Source organism: Dama dama, chromosome 12 (assembly GCF_033118175.1).
Source record: "Dama dama isolate Ldn47 chromosome 12, ASM3311817v1, whole genome shotgun sequence".
NCBI classification, from domain to species: domain Eukaryota; kingdom Metazoa; phylum Chordata; class Mammalia; order Artiodactyla; family Cervidae; genus Dama; species Dama dama.
Window position 1 is genome coordinate 70,710,712 of NC_083692.1, and position 16,920 is coordinate 70,727,631.

Genomic DNA, 16,920 nt, shown 5'->3' on the forward strand with positions numbered 1-16,920 from the left:
GTCCTATGGACAGAGGAGCCTGGAAGGCTACAGTACCAGGGGTCACAAAGCGTAGGACATGACTGAGTGACTAAACAACAAAGCTCTGCTTTGCTACTGAACAGAACCAGGCAGGAGGACCCTTGTTAGAGTCTAACTTGAAAGTGTTGCAGGAAGGGGGACCCCTTTCAGGGCCCAAAACTGGGCTTTTATCTAACACTCGGAAATGAATTGTCCAAGGAGACACATGTGCTGACAAAGCAAGATTTTATTGGGGAAGGTTGCCTGGGCAGTTAGGGTAAGGAAACCCAGGAGAACTGACAGTTCTGCAGTCTTGGGTTTTATGGTGATGGGGTTAGTTTCTGAGTCATCTTTAGTCAATCATTCTGACTCAGAGTCCATCCTGGTGGTGCACACCTTGTTCAGCCAAGATGGATGCCAGCAAGAAGGATTCTGAGAGGTGGTTGGACATGTGGTGTCTCCTTTTGACCTTTCCCGAACTCTTCCAGTTGGTGGTGGCTTATTAGTTCTGTGATACTTACCAGGATCTCCTGTTGTAAAACAACTCATGCAAATAGTTACTATGGTATGTGGCCAGAGTGGGTGGTTTCAGTCAGTGTGCTTCCCCTAACAAAAGGATTGGTAATATGAGACAGGCTGGGACCTGGGCCCCTTTGCTACAGTGCTTACACCTGAACAAACATCTCTCCAGGAACAAAATACAAAGAAACTTTAAGGGACTAAAAATAAATGCTTTCATGAGAAGTATACAAGATACAAAAAGACCAAAAATATTCTAACTACCACTTCTGAAGAACTGGGCACAAACACAAGGTGTTGGGAGCAAAAAGTGGAGGGTACTGCGCATGCTCCCTGCACTTAACATCACCAATGTGCATGCATGCACATTGGTGGCCAAGTCATTTGCCATTTCCTACACCAGGCGATCTTCCCAACTTAGAGATCAAACTCACATCACTTGTGTCTCCTGAACCGGCAGGTGGATTCTTTACCACTGTGCCACATGGGAAGCCCCAACACTGCTAAAGGAATGGTGTGTGCATGCTAAATCGCTTCAGCTGTGTGATGTGAGACTCTTTGTAATCCTATGGGCTATATAGCTCACCTCACTCCTCTGTCTATGGGATTCTCCAGGCAAGAATACTAGAGTGAGTTGCCATTTCCTCCTCCAGGGTATCTTCTGGACCCAGGGATTGAACCTGTCTCTCTTAATTCTTCTGCATTGGCAGGCAAGTCCTTTACCACTAGTGCCACCTAGGAAGCCCCCTAAAGGAATGGGCAAACCACCTCAGCCACCCAAACCACCCCTCCAATATGACTTCTGGACACACTGCTACCCTCACCTTGTATAAGGAACCAACTCACTCCCTGCCTCCAAGAGTGAGCAAGGGAATCTGTTACTTGTTTTCACTGTCCTCTGTTTGCCTGAAGTTCTTGTCTGACCTCTTATCAATTTCTATTGATTGGGCAAGCCAAGAACACCGGCTGGTATCAATAATATGATGCTCCTTCCTCCATCACTAGAAACTCCTTTCCTACTTTTCTGGGCTGCTTCAGCAACACTGGCTAGCCTTGTTTTTCCACAGACACATAATGCATCTAAAGTCTTGGCTCTAGTTTTTTCTTCTGTGTGTGTGTGTGTGTGTGTGTGTGTGTGTGTGTGTGCACATGTGTGTGTGTTAGTCACTCAGTCGTGTCCAACTCTTTGCAACACCATGGACTGTAGCAAGCCAGGCTTCTCTGTCCATGGAATCCTCCAGGCAAGAATTCTGCAGTGGTTGCCATTGCTTTCTCCAGGGAATCTTCCCGACCCAAGGATTAAACCTAAGCCTCCTGCATTGCAGCACAGTCCCTGTGCCACCAGGGAAGCCCTTCTTCTGCCTAGAGTATAACAAGTTACTTACACAGTTGACTTTTCTTCAAGTTGGCAACTGGTACCTCACCTTCCTGATTCCTGTCAAACTCTATTCTTTTTCACACAGCACTCCTTTTCTTTTAATATACTATGTAACTGTTTAGCTGCACATTGCCTGCTTTCCCCACCTCCACATACACTCCACAGGAGTAAAGTGGGACTTATGCGATTTTTAATTTATTCATGGATGTATCCCAAGTACTGTGGCCAGGTACCACAGTAACTTAGGTAGCTTCCTGTAAGAAACAAGAAACTAACAAGATGGAAGAATTCGGGAAAGTTCAAAAGGAGACACCATATGTCCTACCAACTTCCCAGAATCCTCTTCACTGGAAACCATATTGGCTGTGCAACGTGCATGCCACCAGGAAGGACCCTGAGTCAAGAGTGGCCAGAAACAACCAGGAAACTAACCCCATCAACATAAGGCCTGAGATTGCAACCACGGTGGCAGAGCAGTCCTTTTGGGCTCCCTTACCCTTCTGCTCTGCGCAGGGGCACTCCTTCGCAATAAATTCTCTTGCTTTGTCCATACCTGTGTCTCTTCAGACAGTTCACTTCCAGAGTTAGACAAGAGCTCATTCTCAGGCCCTGGACAGGGGCCCCCTTCCTGAAAGACAAGAGCCTGAAACAGAGCCAGCTACCCGAAAGGCACTCAATGAATACCTGGTGAAAAAGTTTAGAAGCTAGAATTTCCTTCTGCAAGGCTGCTGGTTTTTGGTAATCAAGCCTTAATCAGCTTCCTAGCCTCTTTATTACAGAGTGACCAAAGCCCAGGGAGCCTAGCGGTCCTGGGAATAGCTCCAGAAGGAAGTTTGAGGTACTGAGGAGATCAAACCTAAAAAACTAAAGGGTTCGGTTCTTTTAAATGGGTGGCTGAGTTAGTAAAGACCAACGTACTCTCCCTTTGTACGTCCACAAGTGTTTCGACTGGTAGCGTAAGTGACTTTGAACGTTTTCCTACCCAAACAAATCCAGTGCCCCCGAGCCCAGCTCTGCGATGCGGGCCTTGCCCTTCCCAGGCAGCTTCAGTGCCCTCACTTAGGTGGTTAGGCTGCGCCTAAACAGCGTTCTTTTCCGGGGACGCGACATCCGTGACTCACGGACTAGGCGCCAAGCGACGCGTGCTCAGCGCCCAGGTATCCCTCTGGCCGCCGCACGGGCTGCAGCGCGGGTTGCTGACAGGCGGCGGGGCGAACAGGCGCTTGAGGCCCCGGGCACGTCACGGCGGGGGCGACGGCAACGGCGGCGACTTCCCGGCTCCCTCCCGCGCTCGCGGCACGCACGCGCACTGCGCCCAGCATGAGGGTCGCAGCTCTGATCAGGTAACGCGGCGTCCGCGCTGCCTTCCTCTTCCCTGTCAGCCTCTAGTCCTTTCCGACTGACCGGGCGGCGCCGCCGCCGCCGATCGGGCGGTGTCCGTGCAGGAGCCGCTCGTCGCGGGCTCGGCGGCTCCTCCTGGCCGCAGGAAGAGGCGGAGCCTTCGGGCTACACCCTGCTGGGTCCCAGGCCCTGGGCTGGTACTCCTCCTTTCTGCCCCTCGCCGCCTCCCGGTCGTGTGGGCTTCAGACTTGGGTTCAGATTGGATTTACGTTTTAAACTACTGATGCCTGGGACTCACCGCCAGAGCGTTTAGTTAGTCTGAACCGGATCTGGGTCGGAGTCTCAAAAGCTGTAATGGGCCGTGGCGTTTGAGAGGCAGTACTTGACGCCACTTAGTGTCCCCTACCCTTTTCTCTTCGTTTTCTTCTCAGGATCCTATCTTTCTGCGGGTCCTCCGGCTCAGCCTTATTCCCGAGGTTGCTACCAGCCCCGCCCCCTCTCACAAAAGACCACCTCTCCCTCTTCTGCGTCCCAGTAGTGACAGGACTGCTTCTGACGAGGATGTGCTTTAGCCTGGTGTCAAGCATAGAGATGGAATCATCCTGTTTTATCCTAGATCCAGCTGCCATTGCTTTGGAGACTCATTGCGTTTAGAAAAGTGACTTTATGGTAACATACTCCACATTCCAAAAAGAGTTTGAAATCTATAGTAACCCATCATGTTTAGGTGTCTTTGACGACCAAAGGCTGGTCAGTTTAAATGGCTCCATACTAGTTCTGTGAACTGAAACAAAAGGAAACAAAATAACAACATGCAAAAGGGAATTTAAACTGCTTGAACGTTTGTTTGATGAGAATTGAATCGATGTAGAGTGAGTTGCATGCAGCCATGCAACCTGGAAGATTTCATGAAAATCTTTGTTCAGTGCCTTAGGAAACTAATACTGGCTGAAAACAGTGTGACCCGCTTAGAACTCTTGATATAACATCTTTTACTTCAGTGCCATTGTTAAGATACTAGACTATAGTGCCAAAATAATTATTTTTATACAGTGAATTTCTTCTGTAAACTGAATGATTAAGCTTTCAGTATTATGAATGAGCTTCAGTTGATATAGATCAGTAAGAATAAAAAGCAGTCCAGGAAATGAGTAATTCACATCCACATGCAGTTAACCAAAAGTTTAACCATTCAAGTAAGACATTTAACTAGTCTCAGAAATGTTGGAGGGAAAGAGAGAAGAAAATTGGTATAATTTATTACACTAAATATAGTGTACATAGTTTACTTTTATAATAAAACTAATTACTTTTTTAAAGAAGCAGTGTTTGAAAATTGTTGCTAAAATGTAAGATCTATATAAATGTTGGAAGATATGCTCTAAGTTGCAGTACAGAATATAATATGTACATATGAATGTGCGTGCATGCGTGCTTAGTCACTTCAGCTGTGTCCAACTCTCTGCAACCCAATGGACCATGGCCCGCCAGGCTCCTCTGTCCATGGGATTCTCCAGACAAGGATACTGGAGTGGGTTGCCATTTCCTTCAGTGATAAAGTATGAAGTGAGTGAAGTGAGTGAAGTGAAGTCGCCCAGTTGTGTCTGACTCTTTGCCACCCCATGGACTGTAGCCTACCAGGCTCCTATGTCCGTGGGATTTTCCAGGCAAGAGTACCGGAGTGAGTTCCCATTTCCTTCTCCAATATGAATGTGAATGCATACATAATACAGATATACATTTGTATGCACATACACTTGAATGTATTTGGATTTTAATTTAATACTATGAATCTACTTGTAATAAGTATGTTTAGTGTGTGTATGTGGGTGCACTAAGAGATGAGATATGTGTGTGCATTCTAGGGAATAAGTGAAACCAATATTCTTACATATCTTTAGACCGTGAAGAACATTATTTTCCTAATACATAAAAGATTGCGTCATTTAATTTTACAGTTGAATGGCACCTTGAGGATTAGTTAGGCCATTCTCTAATTTTATAACAAAGCATATAGACCCAAGCACAATGAGTAACTTAGCTTAGTATTCCAGAATTGGGAAATAAACTTCTGATCTTCTGTAGGATGTCTCCCCTAACATATGTTATGTATTCTGTGATGTTCTAAGAAGTGAGTAAGGGACTCAGCCTTTTCCAAACTTAATTTGACCTCGAAAAGCTTATGTTCTTAGAGCATTTGTTGGACACTGTTGTCCCACAGGGGGCTTCCCATGTATCTCAGCTGGTAAAGAATCTGCCCTCAATGCAGGAGATCTGGATTCGATCCCTGGGTCGGGAAGATCCTCTGAAGAAGGGATATGCTACCCACTCCAGTATTCTTGGGCTTCCCTGGTGGCTCACCTGGTAAAGAATCCACCTGCAATGCGGGAGACCTGGGTTTGATACTTGGGTTGGGAAGATCCCCTGGAGAAGGGAATGGCTACCCACAGGGCACAGTTTGGGAAATACTATTTTAAAATCATATTTGAGATCTTAGCATATTTTAAAATAAAAGGCCAAGTTCTGATTTAGGATATATACCCTTTAGTCTTTAATATTCTAAATATTCTAAAGAATTAGATCATTACATCCTGCAGAAATCAAACAACCAGGTTCAATAGGAGAAGTTGTGCAAGATATACTTATGGGAATATCAGAATCTGAGGGATAAGAGTGTGATATGTAACTTCACTTTGCCCTTTGCAATTTCCCTCCCCTTGAGAAGTTCTGGAATAACTGTTGTTACTGATCAGAATATGGTTATTGTCGTTTAGTTGCTAAGACATGTCTGACTCTTCTGCAACCCCATTGACTTAACCCACCAGGCCTCTATGTCCATGGGGTTTCCCAGGCAAGAATACTGGAATGGATTGCCATTTCCTTCTCCAGTGGATCTTCCTGACCCAGAGATCAAACAGAGTCTCCTTCATTAGCAGGGGATTCTTTACCACTGTGCTACCTTGGAAGCCCTCAGAATGTGGTGAAAGGGAAAGTCTCTCAGTCATGTCTGACTCTTTGCGACACCATGGACTATACAGTCCATGGAGTTCTCTAAGCCACAATACTGGAGTGGGTAGCAGTTCCCTTCTCCAGGGAATCTTCCCAACCTAGGAATCAAATCAGGGTCTCCCACGTTGCAGGCCAATTGTTTACCAACTGAGCTATCAGGGAAGCCCTCAGAATGTAGTAGAGGCTGACAAGTGCTGGGAACTAAAAAAGCAAAAGGGCCGGCTTCTAGGATAATCAGTCTCTTAGTTTCTTTGCTTATGAGTAGGTCTAAACATTGTCTGGGGGTACATTTGCAGATTTTAAGCAAAGATTAGAATGAAAAGAAACAGGAATAAAACAAAGGGAAGGAGACAATGATTTTTAAAAAAGAAGAAACATGCATAGAGAGGAGCAGTAGAGTATTTAACCAAAATAGTTTATTGGTTGCAATTCAACCTTGTTAAAGATGAACTAACACTGGTCTTGAGTAAGTGATTTGCCTTAGATACATTTGGTACCAGAATTTAGAAGTTCCTCAGGCCTTATCCTGCCATCGAATGTGGTGATGGTTGAAAGCTGAAGTACTTATAGTACTGATGTTTAACTTTATCAGGGTAATTCAGCTTTTAGATTTCAACCTCTACAGAATTTGAACCCACCAAGTTTGTCAAACTTTGTCATTTGACTGGATCTCAGATCTTTAATTTGATCCTTTAATTGGTGCTGGTGACCATCATTAGCATTCTCAAAGTGGGAAAGAACAGGTACTTTTTATACTTTTTCATAGAAAATTTCATCTGAGAAGTATATATAATGTGTTTAACTGGAATGTAGAATTAAATCATTTTTTATTTGCAAAACACTTTATGTATTAAAGCAAAACCACTATCAAAAACCAAAGAGTTACCATTTTAGCATAATCTTTGTTATGATGGCATGTAATTTCATAAGCCCTTGCGAGTAGCAACTTGAGATATTCTGATTCCTTTGATGAGTTGCATATGCTGTGGAAATTACACATTCTACTGCAAAATAAGCCCCTCGAATATTCTGAAAAACTGAAAAAAATAATGTGTTCTATTTTGATGTATAATGAGACTATGTTAAATAACAGTCAGTAACCTGATATTTATTTGTCTCCTTATCTATTTATTTTTTTAGTGGTGGGAAGGACAGCTGTTACAATATGATGCAGTGCGTTGCTGCTGGGCATCAGATTGTTGCTTTAGCAAATCTAAGACCTGCGGAAAACCAAGGTAAGTGTGTACATATATTGGAAAGTTCTCTAAATGACTGAAATTCCAGCCTCATAATTGCATTGTCTTATACACAATATGCAAACAATTAATGGGAACTCTTATATCTTTAGCACTGTTTAGATGCTACATTCTGTGCTAAATGTTTTCAATTATGTAATCTTTAATCCTCCTAAGAACTCCTAGAAAGTTACTCCTAGGTAAAGATACTGAAGCTTTGAATTTTATAATTTTGTCCAAGGTAAAATAGCTAATACAAACTTGTAGGACTGACACTTGAATCCTCTTACTTCAGAGTGCACTGTTGTTCCACTACAACACTTTTCCAAGTGTTGTTGGCAATGTAGGGGTAAATAACATACAACTCTTTGGAACTTGGAAAGTAAGACATATGTGAATAAATGATAATACATACACTTTGATATTAAAAGCATTCAGTTTAGCCATCTTAGATGTAAACTAAATGTGTGATACTTGAGAAAACCATTGAACAATACATGTCCACTTTTTATTCATCTATGGTAATAAGGACATCTGCAAATAATCCACAGACCTTATTTTAGATACTTTTTTCAGCTTTTCTCCAATGAAATTTCTCCATTTAGATGTTTTTTTTTTCTCTGTGTCCATGTTGGTATCCAAATTTCCTCTTTTAATATGGACACCAGTCATATTTGGTGAAGGGCTCACTCTAATGACTTCATTTTAACCAATTACATCTTCAATGACTCTATTCCCAAACAAGGTAACATTTTGAGGTATTAGATGTTAGGACTTTACTCCAAGAATTTGGGAGTGACACAGTTTAACCAACAAAATCTTTTTTTTAAATTGAGATATAATTGATATATAATACTGTATTCATTTTATGTGTATAACAGTGATTTTATATAGATGTATATAATATATACATATATGCACAACAAGTTTACTTTACATCCATCACCTCACATAATTATATATTTTTTTCCCATCAGACTTTTAAATAAAAGAAAAATATTCATTGATTTGCTTTTTATACTCTTTTATTATACCCATGCAACCATAGATATTAACTGTTGAAATGTAATAGAGGGAGATTAAACTTGTCTAACTCGATTACTGCTTTTCTACTAAGATCTTTTTATCGTCCCCTTTACTCAGCTTCTTTTAAGATTCCATGCTTTTACTCTACTATTATTTTAGGATTAATTAAATTAGTATTATATGCAAAAACACTAATAATTCCTGGCATGAAGTAGGTCCTCAATAAATTTAGTTTAATCTGAGTGAGTAAAAGTGAGTGTTAGTCATTTAGTTAAGTCTGACTCTTTGCAATCCTATGGATTGTAGTCCACCAGGCTCCTCTGTCCATGGAATTCTCCAGGCAAGAATACTGGGGTGGGTAGCCATTCTCTTCTCCAGAGGATCTTCCTGACCCAGGGATTGAACCTGGGTTGCGGGCAGATTTTTTACCATCTGAGCTATCAGTGAAGCCAGTTAAATCTGAATCTTGCACTAGATATTCTTCTTCCTTCCTTCTTTCCTTCTTCAGTGCTGCTGGCATATTGAATTTTTATTTGTATATCATTTTACAGTTGTTTTCTATTTATTTTTTTAATGCCCAAATAGATTGTTTTTAAACTTCTTGAGAGGAGAGGTCATATCTTCTATATTCCTTTAATTGTTCCTCAGTACTTGGGACAACTCTGTGCGCCTGGTAGGCATTCACTCAAGGTTTATTGATTAACAGATGAATAATGAACTAACTAGAATTAACCCTGCAAGGGCAAGCAGTTATCTGAGTTTTCTTTCCTTCTCTGATTAAGAGCCAAGTAATGCTTGAAGTGAAGTGGGAATATAGAGATTAGAAGTATTTTATAGGAGGAAGTAGAACAGGTCCTGTGAAGGTCCTGTGGAGGGTCAGGTGTAAACATATACTTTGGATATTGTATGGGTTTCTGATGATTAATAATAATAGCATTTTCAAATTGGTATCTTTAGAAAGTGACCTCCTCTTTCTGACTTTAAATAATGAAGAGAAAATTCTTTTAAGGGTGAGTGGGAACTATACTACAACTTCTGTATTATAAAAGAAGCAGCAGAATTTCCTTGTGGGTTGTATTCTGTTACTTAAGGAAAGAATTTTCTTATCTTTTGTGGCCAGTCAGGCAAGTAATTTTTTAAGCTTTCTATCTTTAGAGGTGTTGGTATTTAAAAAGAAGATTGTTTATATAATACATGTGTGATATAATTTGACTCCGTGGAGTTTTTATCTTGTCTTCAACTTTTCTACATGAATAGTTGTAGTTCCCTTCTACTGAATCACTGATGTACAGATTTTGACTTACAGTGTGGTTAGGTTGAAATACATTAGTTGAAAATATCCTGTCGAAAATTCATTTAATACACCCAACCTACTGATCATGATAACTTAGCCTAGCCTACCTTAACTCTGCTTAGAACACTTACATTAGCCTACAGTAAGGCAAAATCATCTAACATAAAGTTTCTTTTATAATAAAGTGTTGAATATCTTATGTAGTTTATCGAATTCTGTAGTGTGTGGAAGTGAAAAACAGAATGGTTGTATGGGTACAGAATGGTTCTTAAGTGTATCAGTTGTTTACTGTCTTGATCATATTGTTGCCTGGGAGCTGTGGCTATCTACTGCTGCCCAGTATCACAGAGAGTATGGACCATGTATCACTAGTCTGGGAAAAGATAACAATTCAAAATTTGAAGTACAATTTTTATTTAATGTGTATTGCTTTTGAACCACTATCAAGTTGAAAAATCCTGCTTTGAATCATCATTATAATCTTTCTTGTGCTTAAGATTCACTAGCAGGGTGGGTAAGATGACAAGCAAAGTATGTCTTTAAATTATGCCTCTTAGTGGAAGGCTCCTCTGTCCATGGGACTCTCCAGGCAAGAATACTGGAGGTTGCCATTCCCTTCTCCAAGGGATCATCCCAACCCAGGGATCAAACCCGGTTTTCCTGCATTGCAGGCGGATTCTTTACCAGCTGAGCCACCAGGGAAACCCTAGAATATTGTAAGTGAGAAAGGATTTAGTAGTAAATGGAATTGGAATATTACAAACTAAAAGCTGGAGGAAATCAGCTGCACTCTCATTGTAATGGAAGAGAATAGATGACTGTGGGTTGGTAGATGGAGGGTTTAGCTAATCTTGATTCAAAATCAACAGGATGTTGGTGATTATTGAATGATTCATTGACTGGCTTTTTTTCTCCCCCTAAACATGTAAAAGGAATCTTAACGAGGAATGACTGGTAGAGATAACTCAGGTATAAAGTTGGTTAAACTAAATCATAGCACTGAGTTTTCAGTGGGTAGTCTGGAAAAGAGTTTATCCCCATAATGGGGATAAATGTGAACTTGGCATAAAATTCACAAAGCTATCTCTTTAAATTTGTAGTAGGAATGTTTGTGGCATGTTAATTGAGGTGCTTCAGGCAACAGTGGAGCCTTTTGGTTTTATTTGATCTCATACTATTGTTGTTATCTAGCTTCCATTAATAAAAATTACATTGTGGTTGGGACTAAATGGAGCCTTAAAGGAAAATTGTCGTCTAGGTTTTTGAATTCAGTAAAATGTAATTATTTTGCTAACATCAGGAAGTTTCTGGCTGAGAAATTCAAAGTTATTTAAATATATTAATTCGATTGTATTAATTGTCTTTAAAGCTAATACATTTAAAGATCTGGTTTAAATTTGAGATGAAAGTAATCTAAGAGATTTTTAGGTTACTTTGGCTATATCTCTCCTTCCTACTGAAACCAGGACCAGACAGATTTATAATAATAGTATGAGTACGTGGAAGCCAATCTGTTGTGTGAGCCAAAATCTGATAGCATAAGGTGGCAATTTTGATTATTGAAGGCCCTTACAATATAATTGTTCATGCCTTTTGATAGAATTCTTTCACATTCAGTGGAAAGCCTAGATCTGCTTGGCATATATGCATATATACCTGTATACACACAGATACACACATATGTGTCAAACATTGTTTTGTAACTTTTTAAAAGCTTAAAAATATTTTTTAACACCTTCCTTGTCATTATTGTTCTACCACAGCATTTCTAGATATTGTCTTTGCAATGCAAATACCCTACGAAAATGTAAGTGTTATATAGATAAATTTGAGAGATAATTCACACTCTCTCGCCTTGTTAGAGCATCTTAAAGCTGCTTAGCCTAAGAAGAATTGCAGTTAAAACACCTATTTAATCTGGTTTATCCTCATTTTTTATATAAATTCATTTGCCCACAGAATCCTTTATTTTTTCATCCAGTACCTAATAATATCTCATGGGATTTCTATTCTGCAGAACATACTTTAGAAAATACTCTTCTTCAAAATTATATTAATAGCTGCATAGTATTATGTGAATATACTATAATTTTAATCTATTGATATTATAAAAAATGCTGTGATGAATATCTTTGCAAATAATCTTTATGTATATTCATGATTCTTTTTTCTAAAAAATAGAGTAAAGAAATCAAAAAGCCTATTCCAGTATATTTCTAAGTTCATTTGTATCACTAAAAAGTTTCATGTGACTTATCTGTTTTGAATATTTTTGTTCTTATTGATAATTTCGGAATCAAATTGTGTTGACTGCTCTATAGGCAATGAAACTCAGGTGGACTTTCAAATCCACTGTCTTTCATTCTGTTTGATTATTTCCTTTTATTTGTTGCAGTGGGGTCAGATGAACTGGATAGCTACATGTATCAGACAGTGGGTCATCATGCCATTGATTTGTATGCAGAAGCAATGGCTCTTCCCCTCTATCGCCGTACCATAAGGGGAAAGAGCATGGATACGGGACCAGTGTACACCAAATGTGAAGGTGATGAGGTTGAAGATCTCTATGAGCTTTTGAAACTTGTTAAGGTATGCAGAGCAACTAATTACATTTACTGACTTTAGTGTGTAATTTAGTAAATTATATTTACTGAATTATTTAATAACAAATATTTTACAACTCTAAGCAGCCCAACTATTCTTTGAAAAGCCATTTTGTCTTTTCAGTTAGAAAACTATTACTATGCCTTTATATTAAATATTATTTAAAGATAGAATTTTTGATATAGTCTAGCACCGATAATTGTCAAATGATACTTACCCAAGTTTTCCTTAGGATTTTGGAGCTGATGAACTTTCAATCATGTTTTTAGCAAATATTTTTTTGAATGCCTTGTTATATGTAGTTCTAGGCACCGGGGATAGGACAATGAACAGACAGAAAAAGTCTTGTTTTGTTGGAGCTTACTTCTCTGTAGGAGACAGGCCAATAAACAAACACATAAATTATATGCGTGGTGGTGAAGAGTACTGTGAAGAAAGATGAAGCAGAGTCAAGGTAATGATGAGTGGTGGCAGTGAGTAGTCCAGAAAGACCTTTCTGCTTTGGTGAAATTTAAATAGACCTAAAGAAAGAAAGAGAGACTGAGCCTTACTTTAAGTTAGTGAAAGAGGTTTATAAATTAAATACTAAAGTTTCTGTATATAAGAGTTTGCAGCAATTGTGCATTCATTCTTAATTTCTCTACATGGAAAACTGAGGGAGAAAGTATATGGGACTCATCTATCTAATAGGCACTATACTTAGTAAATGTTAATAGATATCCTTTTATATTAAGCAGTCATCTTTTTATTCTTATTATAGTCAACTATTTAAATACAGTTCAGTACTCTTAAATATGAATTTTATCCAGTCAACTACAGGCAATTCATATAAGGTGTAGCTAGTGAAATAGATAATTTAAACCAAATATTTCCTTGATGTCTTAATATTTTTTTACAAAGGAAAGAAAATTTCTATCCCTTCTTATACCAAGGGACATTGCATTTTATTTTCTCATTCTTTAGAAAAGTTTAGCTTTTCAGAAGCTGTTATGAACCCGTGTCATGAAAAAATTTGCTAATCCCAAGTAGCTACTTTAGTGATATACTTCAGATTTGATGCTGATCAAAGCCTAATATTAATTAAGAATTTCGATTTTAAAAATATATGAAACTCTTCAATTCTTTTCACTTTGAAAATATCTCTTATTTTCTACATCAGTTCAGTTCAGTTTAGTTGCTCAGTGGTGTCTGACTCTTTGTGACCCCAGAGACTGGAACACGCCAGACTTCCATATGTCCATCACTAGCTCCCGGAGCTTGCTCAAACTCATGGCCATTGAGTCGGTGATGCCATCCAACCATCTCATCCTCAGTCATTCCCTTCTCCTCCTGCCTTCAATCTTTCCCAGCATTAGAGTCTTTTCCAGTGAGTCCGTTCTTTGTATCAGGTGGCCAAAATATTGAAACTTCAGCTTCAGCATTAGTCCTTCCAATGAATATTCAAGACTGATTTCCTTTAGGGTTGACTGGTTTGATCTCCTTGCAGTCCAAGGGACTCTCAAGTCTTCTCCAACACAGAACACTCTTATTTTTATTTACGCTTTAAAAAACAAAACTGATAGGGAAAGAATGGTTCTATAATTTACTATTTAGAAAAAAAAATTACTGTTTGGATATGGGTAGCATAAGAGGTAAATACTTTTCAAAGGAAATCACAGGGACCTGATTTCTTCCTTCTGGGAATATTCATGCTAATAACAACTATTTTGATTATCATCATGTCTAATTCTTTGCGACCCTATGGACTGTAGCCCCCCAGGCTCCTCTGTCTATGCAGTTTTCCAGGCAAGAATACTGGAGTGGGTTGCCATTTCCTCTTCCAAGGGATCTTCCCAACCCAGGGATCAAACCTACGTCTCCTGTGTCTCCTGTGTTGGCAGGTGGATTTCTTACCACTGAACCAACTGGAAAGTCCTATCAAACAACAGAGAAGGCATAAAAGAAATTTCACTTCTCTCCATGTGGACGACTAAGACTTTGACAACGTTCACTTTGAGGTGTGAAATACTGAGCACAAATTCTTCATTCTCAAAATTCTTCCTTATGGTACAAAGAAACTAGGTATTAAGTTTGTAGCATAAACCAACATTACAAAATGGTAGGACTCAATACTACGGGTAATTAGGTTGCTTAAAAACCACTGATAACTGATAACTTTGGAGAAACTGTGATAATAACACCCTTCCGAGAAAGGGAAAGATAATAAATTACTAATCAATTTAATTAAAAATGGGCTGATTAGTAGTAATTAAGAAGAAATTTCCCTTTTGATACATTCTGTCTTTGTTGAAATGGATGCTTTGCCATTATCTTTATAGTAACCGTCAGTTATGACATAAATTAATGCTAATGTTAAATCTTGACAACTTCTGCTTTGGAAGTTCATACATGATAATTATAACTATACCTGAAAGAGATGTTATCAAGTTGTCTGGGACTAAATAGTTCCTTCTTTTCCTGTGCAAAAATATTAATTTTACTATAGGATATTTTAAGGACATAAATATCAGAAATATACTGATTTTATGGAAGAGATTGTATAACCAGGCTTTTATAGTTAAATCCATTTATGAAACACTGGTGCAAAGATTCCAATAGAGGTCTTACATATTCTAATGAATAATTGAGTAATTATGGGAAAAAACGAGTTGAGAAGAGCTATAATTCTTCAAGTTCGTCTTCACTTGTTCTAAGAAAAAGGTAGAATTGCATTTTTTTAATCCTTTGAATATTAATGAATTGAAAGCATTTAGATTCATTTTCATTTTAAACATTTATTTATAACAGGTTGTAGTTTTGTGACTTTCATATGTATGTCAGACTTTTGTCTTTGTTAACTCTTTTTGCCCCTAGATATTAGAGCTAATATTTGAATAGGAGATGTTTGTTTTTTACAGAGTTTAATTGACTAATTGCTTAAAGGAAGTAGGAAAGACTTGGGAGAATTTGCAGAATTAAAGGTTTCCTAACTGTCAATATTTTGTAGAAGTCATGAAAGCTAATAGAAGTGGAATAAGCCTTTATGCCTTATGGATTGTCAGGTGATTATGACAGGTGTGTGTGTATATATATATATATATATATATATATCTCAAGCTGTTTGCAAAATATCTGACTTTCATATAGCTAGTCTTTTGTTCCTTAAAATTTATTTAATATTAAAATATCATTTGATTCTCATCTGGGTTAGTTTGTCATATAGATAACTTGTATTATTCTCTAAAAATATAGTAATTTTCAAATTCTGTGGGTGTTTTCTTTTAAGTCACATAAAACAATACAATAGTTCCTGCATGATATGTCTAAATACCATAACTCTATAGAGAATATATTTAAGGATCACGTATTCTTTCTTTCTCAACTGGAGCTACTTCTTACAGGATCTGATATTGTCCTCTTTCTTGGTTAATTCCCTAATTTCAATGGAATCCATCATTAAGAGATTGCCTTAGAGAAGGAAATTGCAGTTTCCTTTCAAGTCCTTGCAGTTTGCAAATGCTCTTATTCTATCCTTGTATTTGATTAGTTTGTCCATTAAATTTAATATTTTAGGATGAATGTCACTTTTCCTCAAATCATTAAAGGCACTGCTCCATGGTCCTCTAGCATTTTGCGATGAGAAGTTTCATGCTAATGTGATATTTGTTCCTTTTTTAGCCGACTCGTTTTTCTTCTCTGTTGTCTTTTATGATTGTGTCTTTATGTTTGATGTAATGAAATGTCACAGCAGCATACTGGACATTTGAAAGTGGCTTCCCCTGTATCCTTTCTACAGTTTTCTATTGAGTAGCAGCATACCTCTTTCCTCTTTCTCCCAATGATTGTTTAGGGATGGCATTAATCCAGGTGAAAGCCAGTCACAGCATGGCATCCTGGCCGTAGCCATTAGTTGGGTTGGTTTTATTAATCTGCATTGTACCACATAGGATGAAACCTAAGTGATAGATTGTTGGCAAAAGATAAGGTCTTTCTCCTGTGCAGAGCAGTATGTGGATATGAGACCTAAAACTGCTACTGCTTTCTTTTTTTGATAGAGAAAGAGGAGAACCTGCTGTCTAATCTGACGTACACAAATGGCAGAGCCAGCAGAATTGCAGTGTTAGGTTGGCTCTGCATGTCCTCCCGTTAGTTGACAATTGACTCCCTTTGACCTTCTTTATTCTCTTTTGCTGGTACTCTAATTGATCACACTTTAGACCTCCCAGTTTGAATTTTCATGTCTATTGTCTCTACTCCTGTATCTTCCATCTCTATATTTTTTTGTTGTACATTCTGTGAGGTTTCCCTTTTAAACACCCTACTTTCTTGTTGAAATTTTCTTTTTATTATAGCAATCAGGAACTTTACTTGTTTATTGATTGTTCCTTTTTAATAACAACCTCTTTTTCCTTCTATAGATGTATTAATAACATCTTTATATCCATCTTAAAATACAGATTAGAGTCTTTAAACATTTCATTCTCTGAAATATTCATGTTTTCTTTGGGGTCTATTTTCTCATGTTTTTTTCTCTT

At 38.4% G+C, this 16,920-nt stretch overlaps 1 protein-coding gene across 2 annotated transcripts in view; it reads left to right on the forward strand.

Annotated features, from left to right (window-relative positions):
- Positions 1-3,091: 3,091 nt before the first annotated feature.
- DPH6 (diphthamine biosynthesis 6) overlaps positions 3,092-16,920 on the forward strand; it is a 188,550-nt gene continuing 174,721 nt past the window's right edge. For both annotated transcript variants that reach the window (XM_061157627.1, XM_061157628.1), the window contains exons 1-3: positions 3,092-3,240; positions 7,388-7,482; positions 12,198-12,391. In XM_061157627.1, the coding sequence (XP_061013610.1) occupies positions 3,218-3,240; positions 7,388-7,482; positions 12,198-12,391 (312 nt within the window). In that variant the 5' untranslated portion in view covers positions 3,092-3,217. The remainder of the gene's footprint in view (positions 3,241-7,387; positions 7,483-12,197; positions 12,392-16,920) is intronic.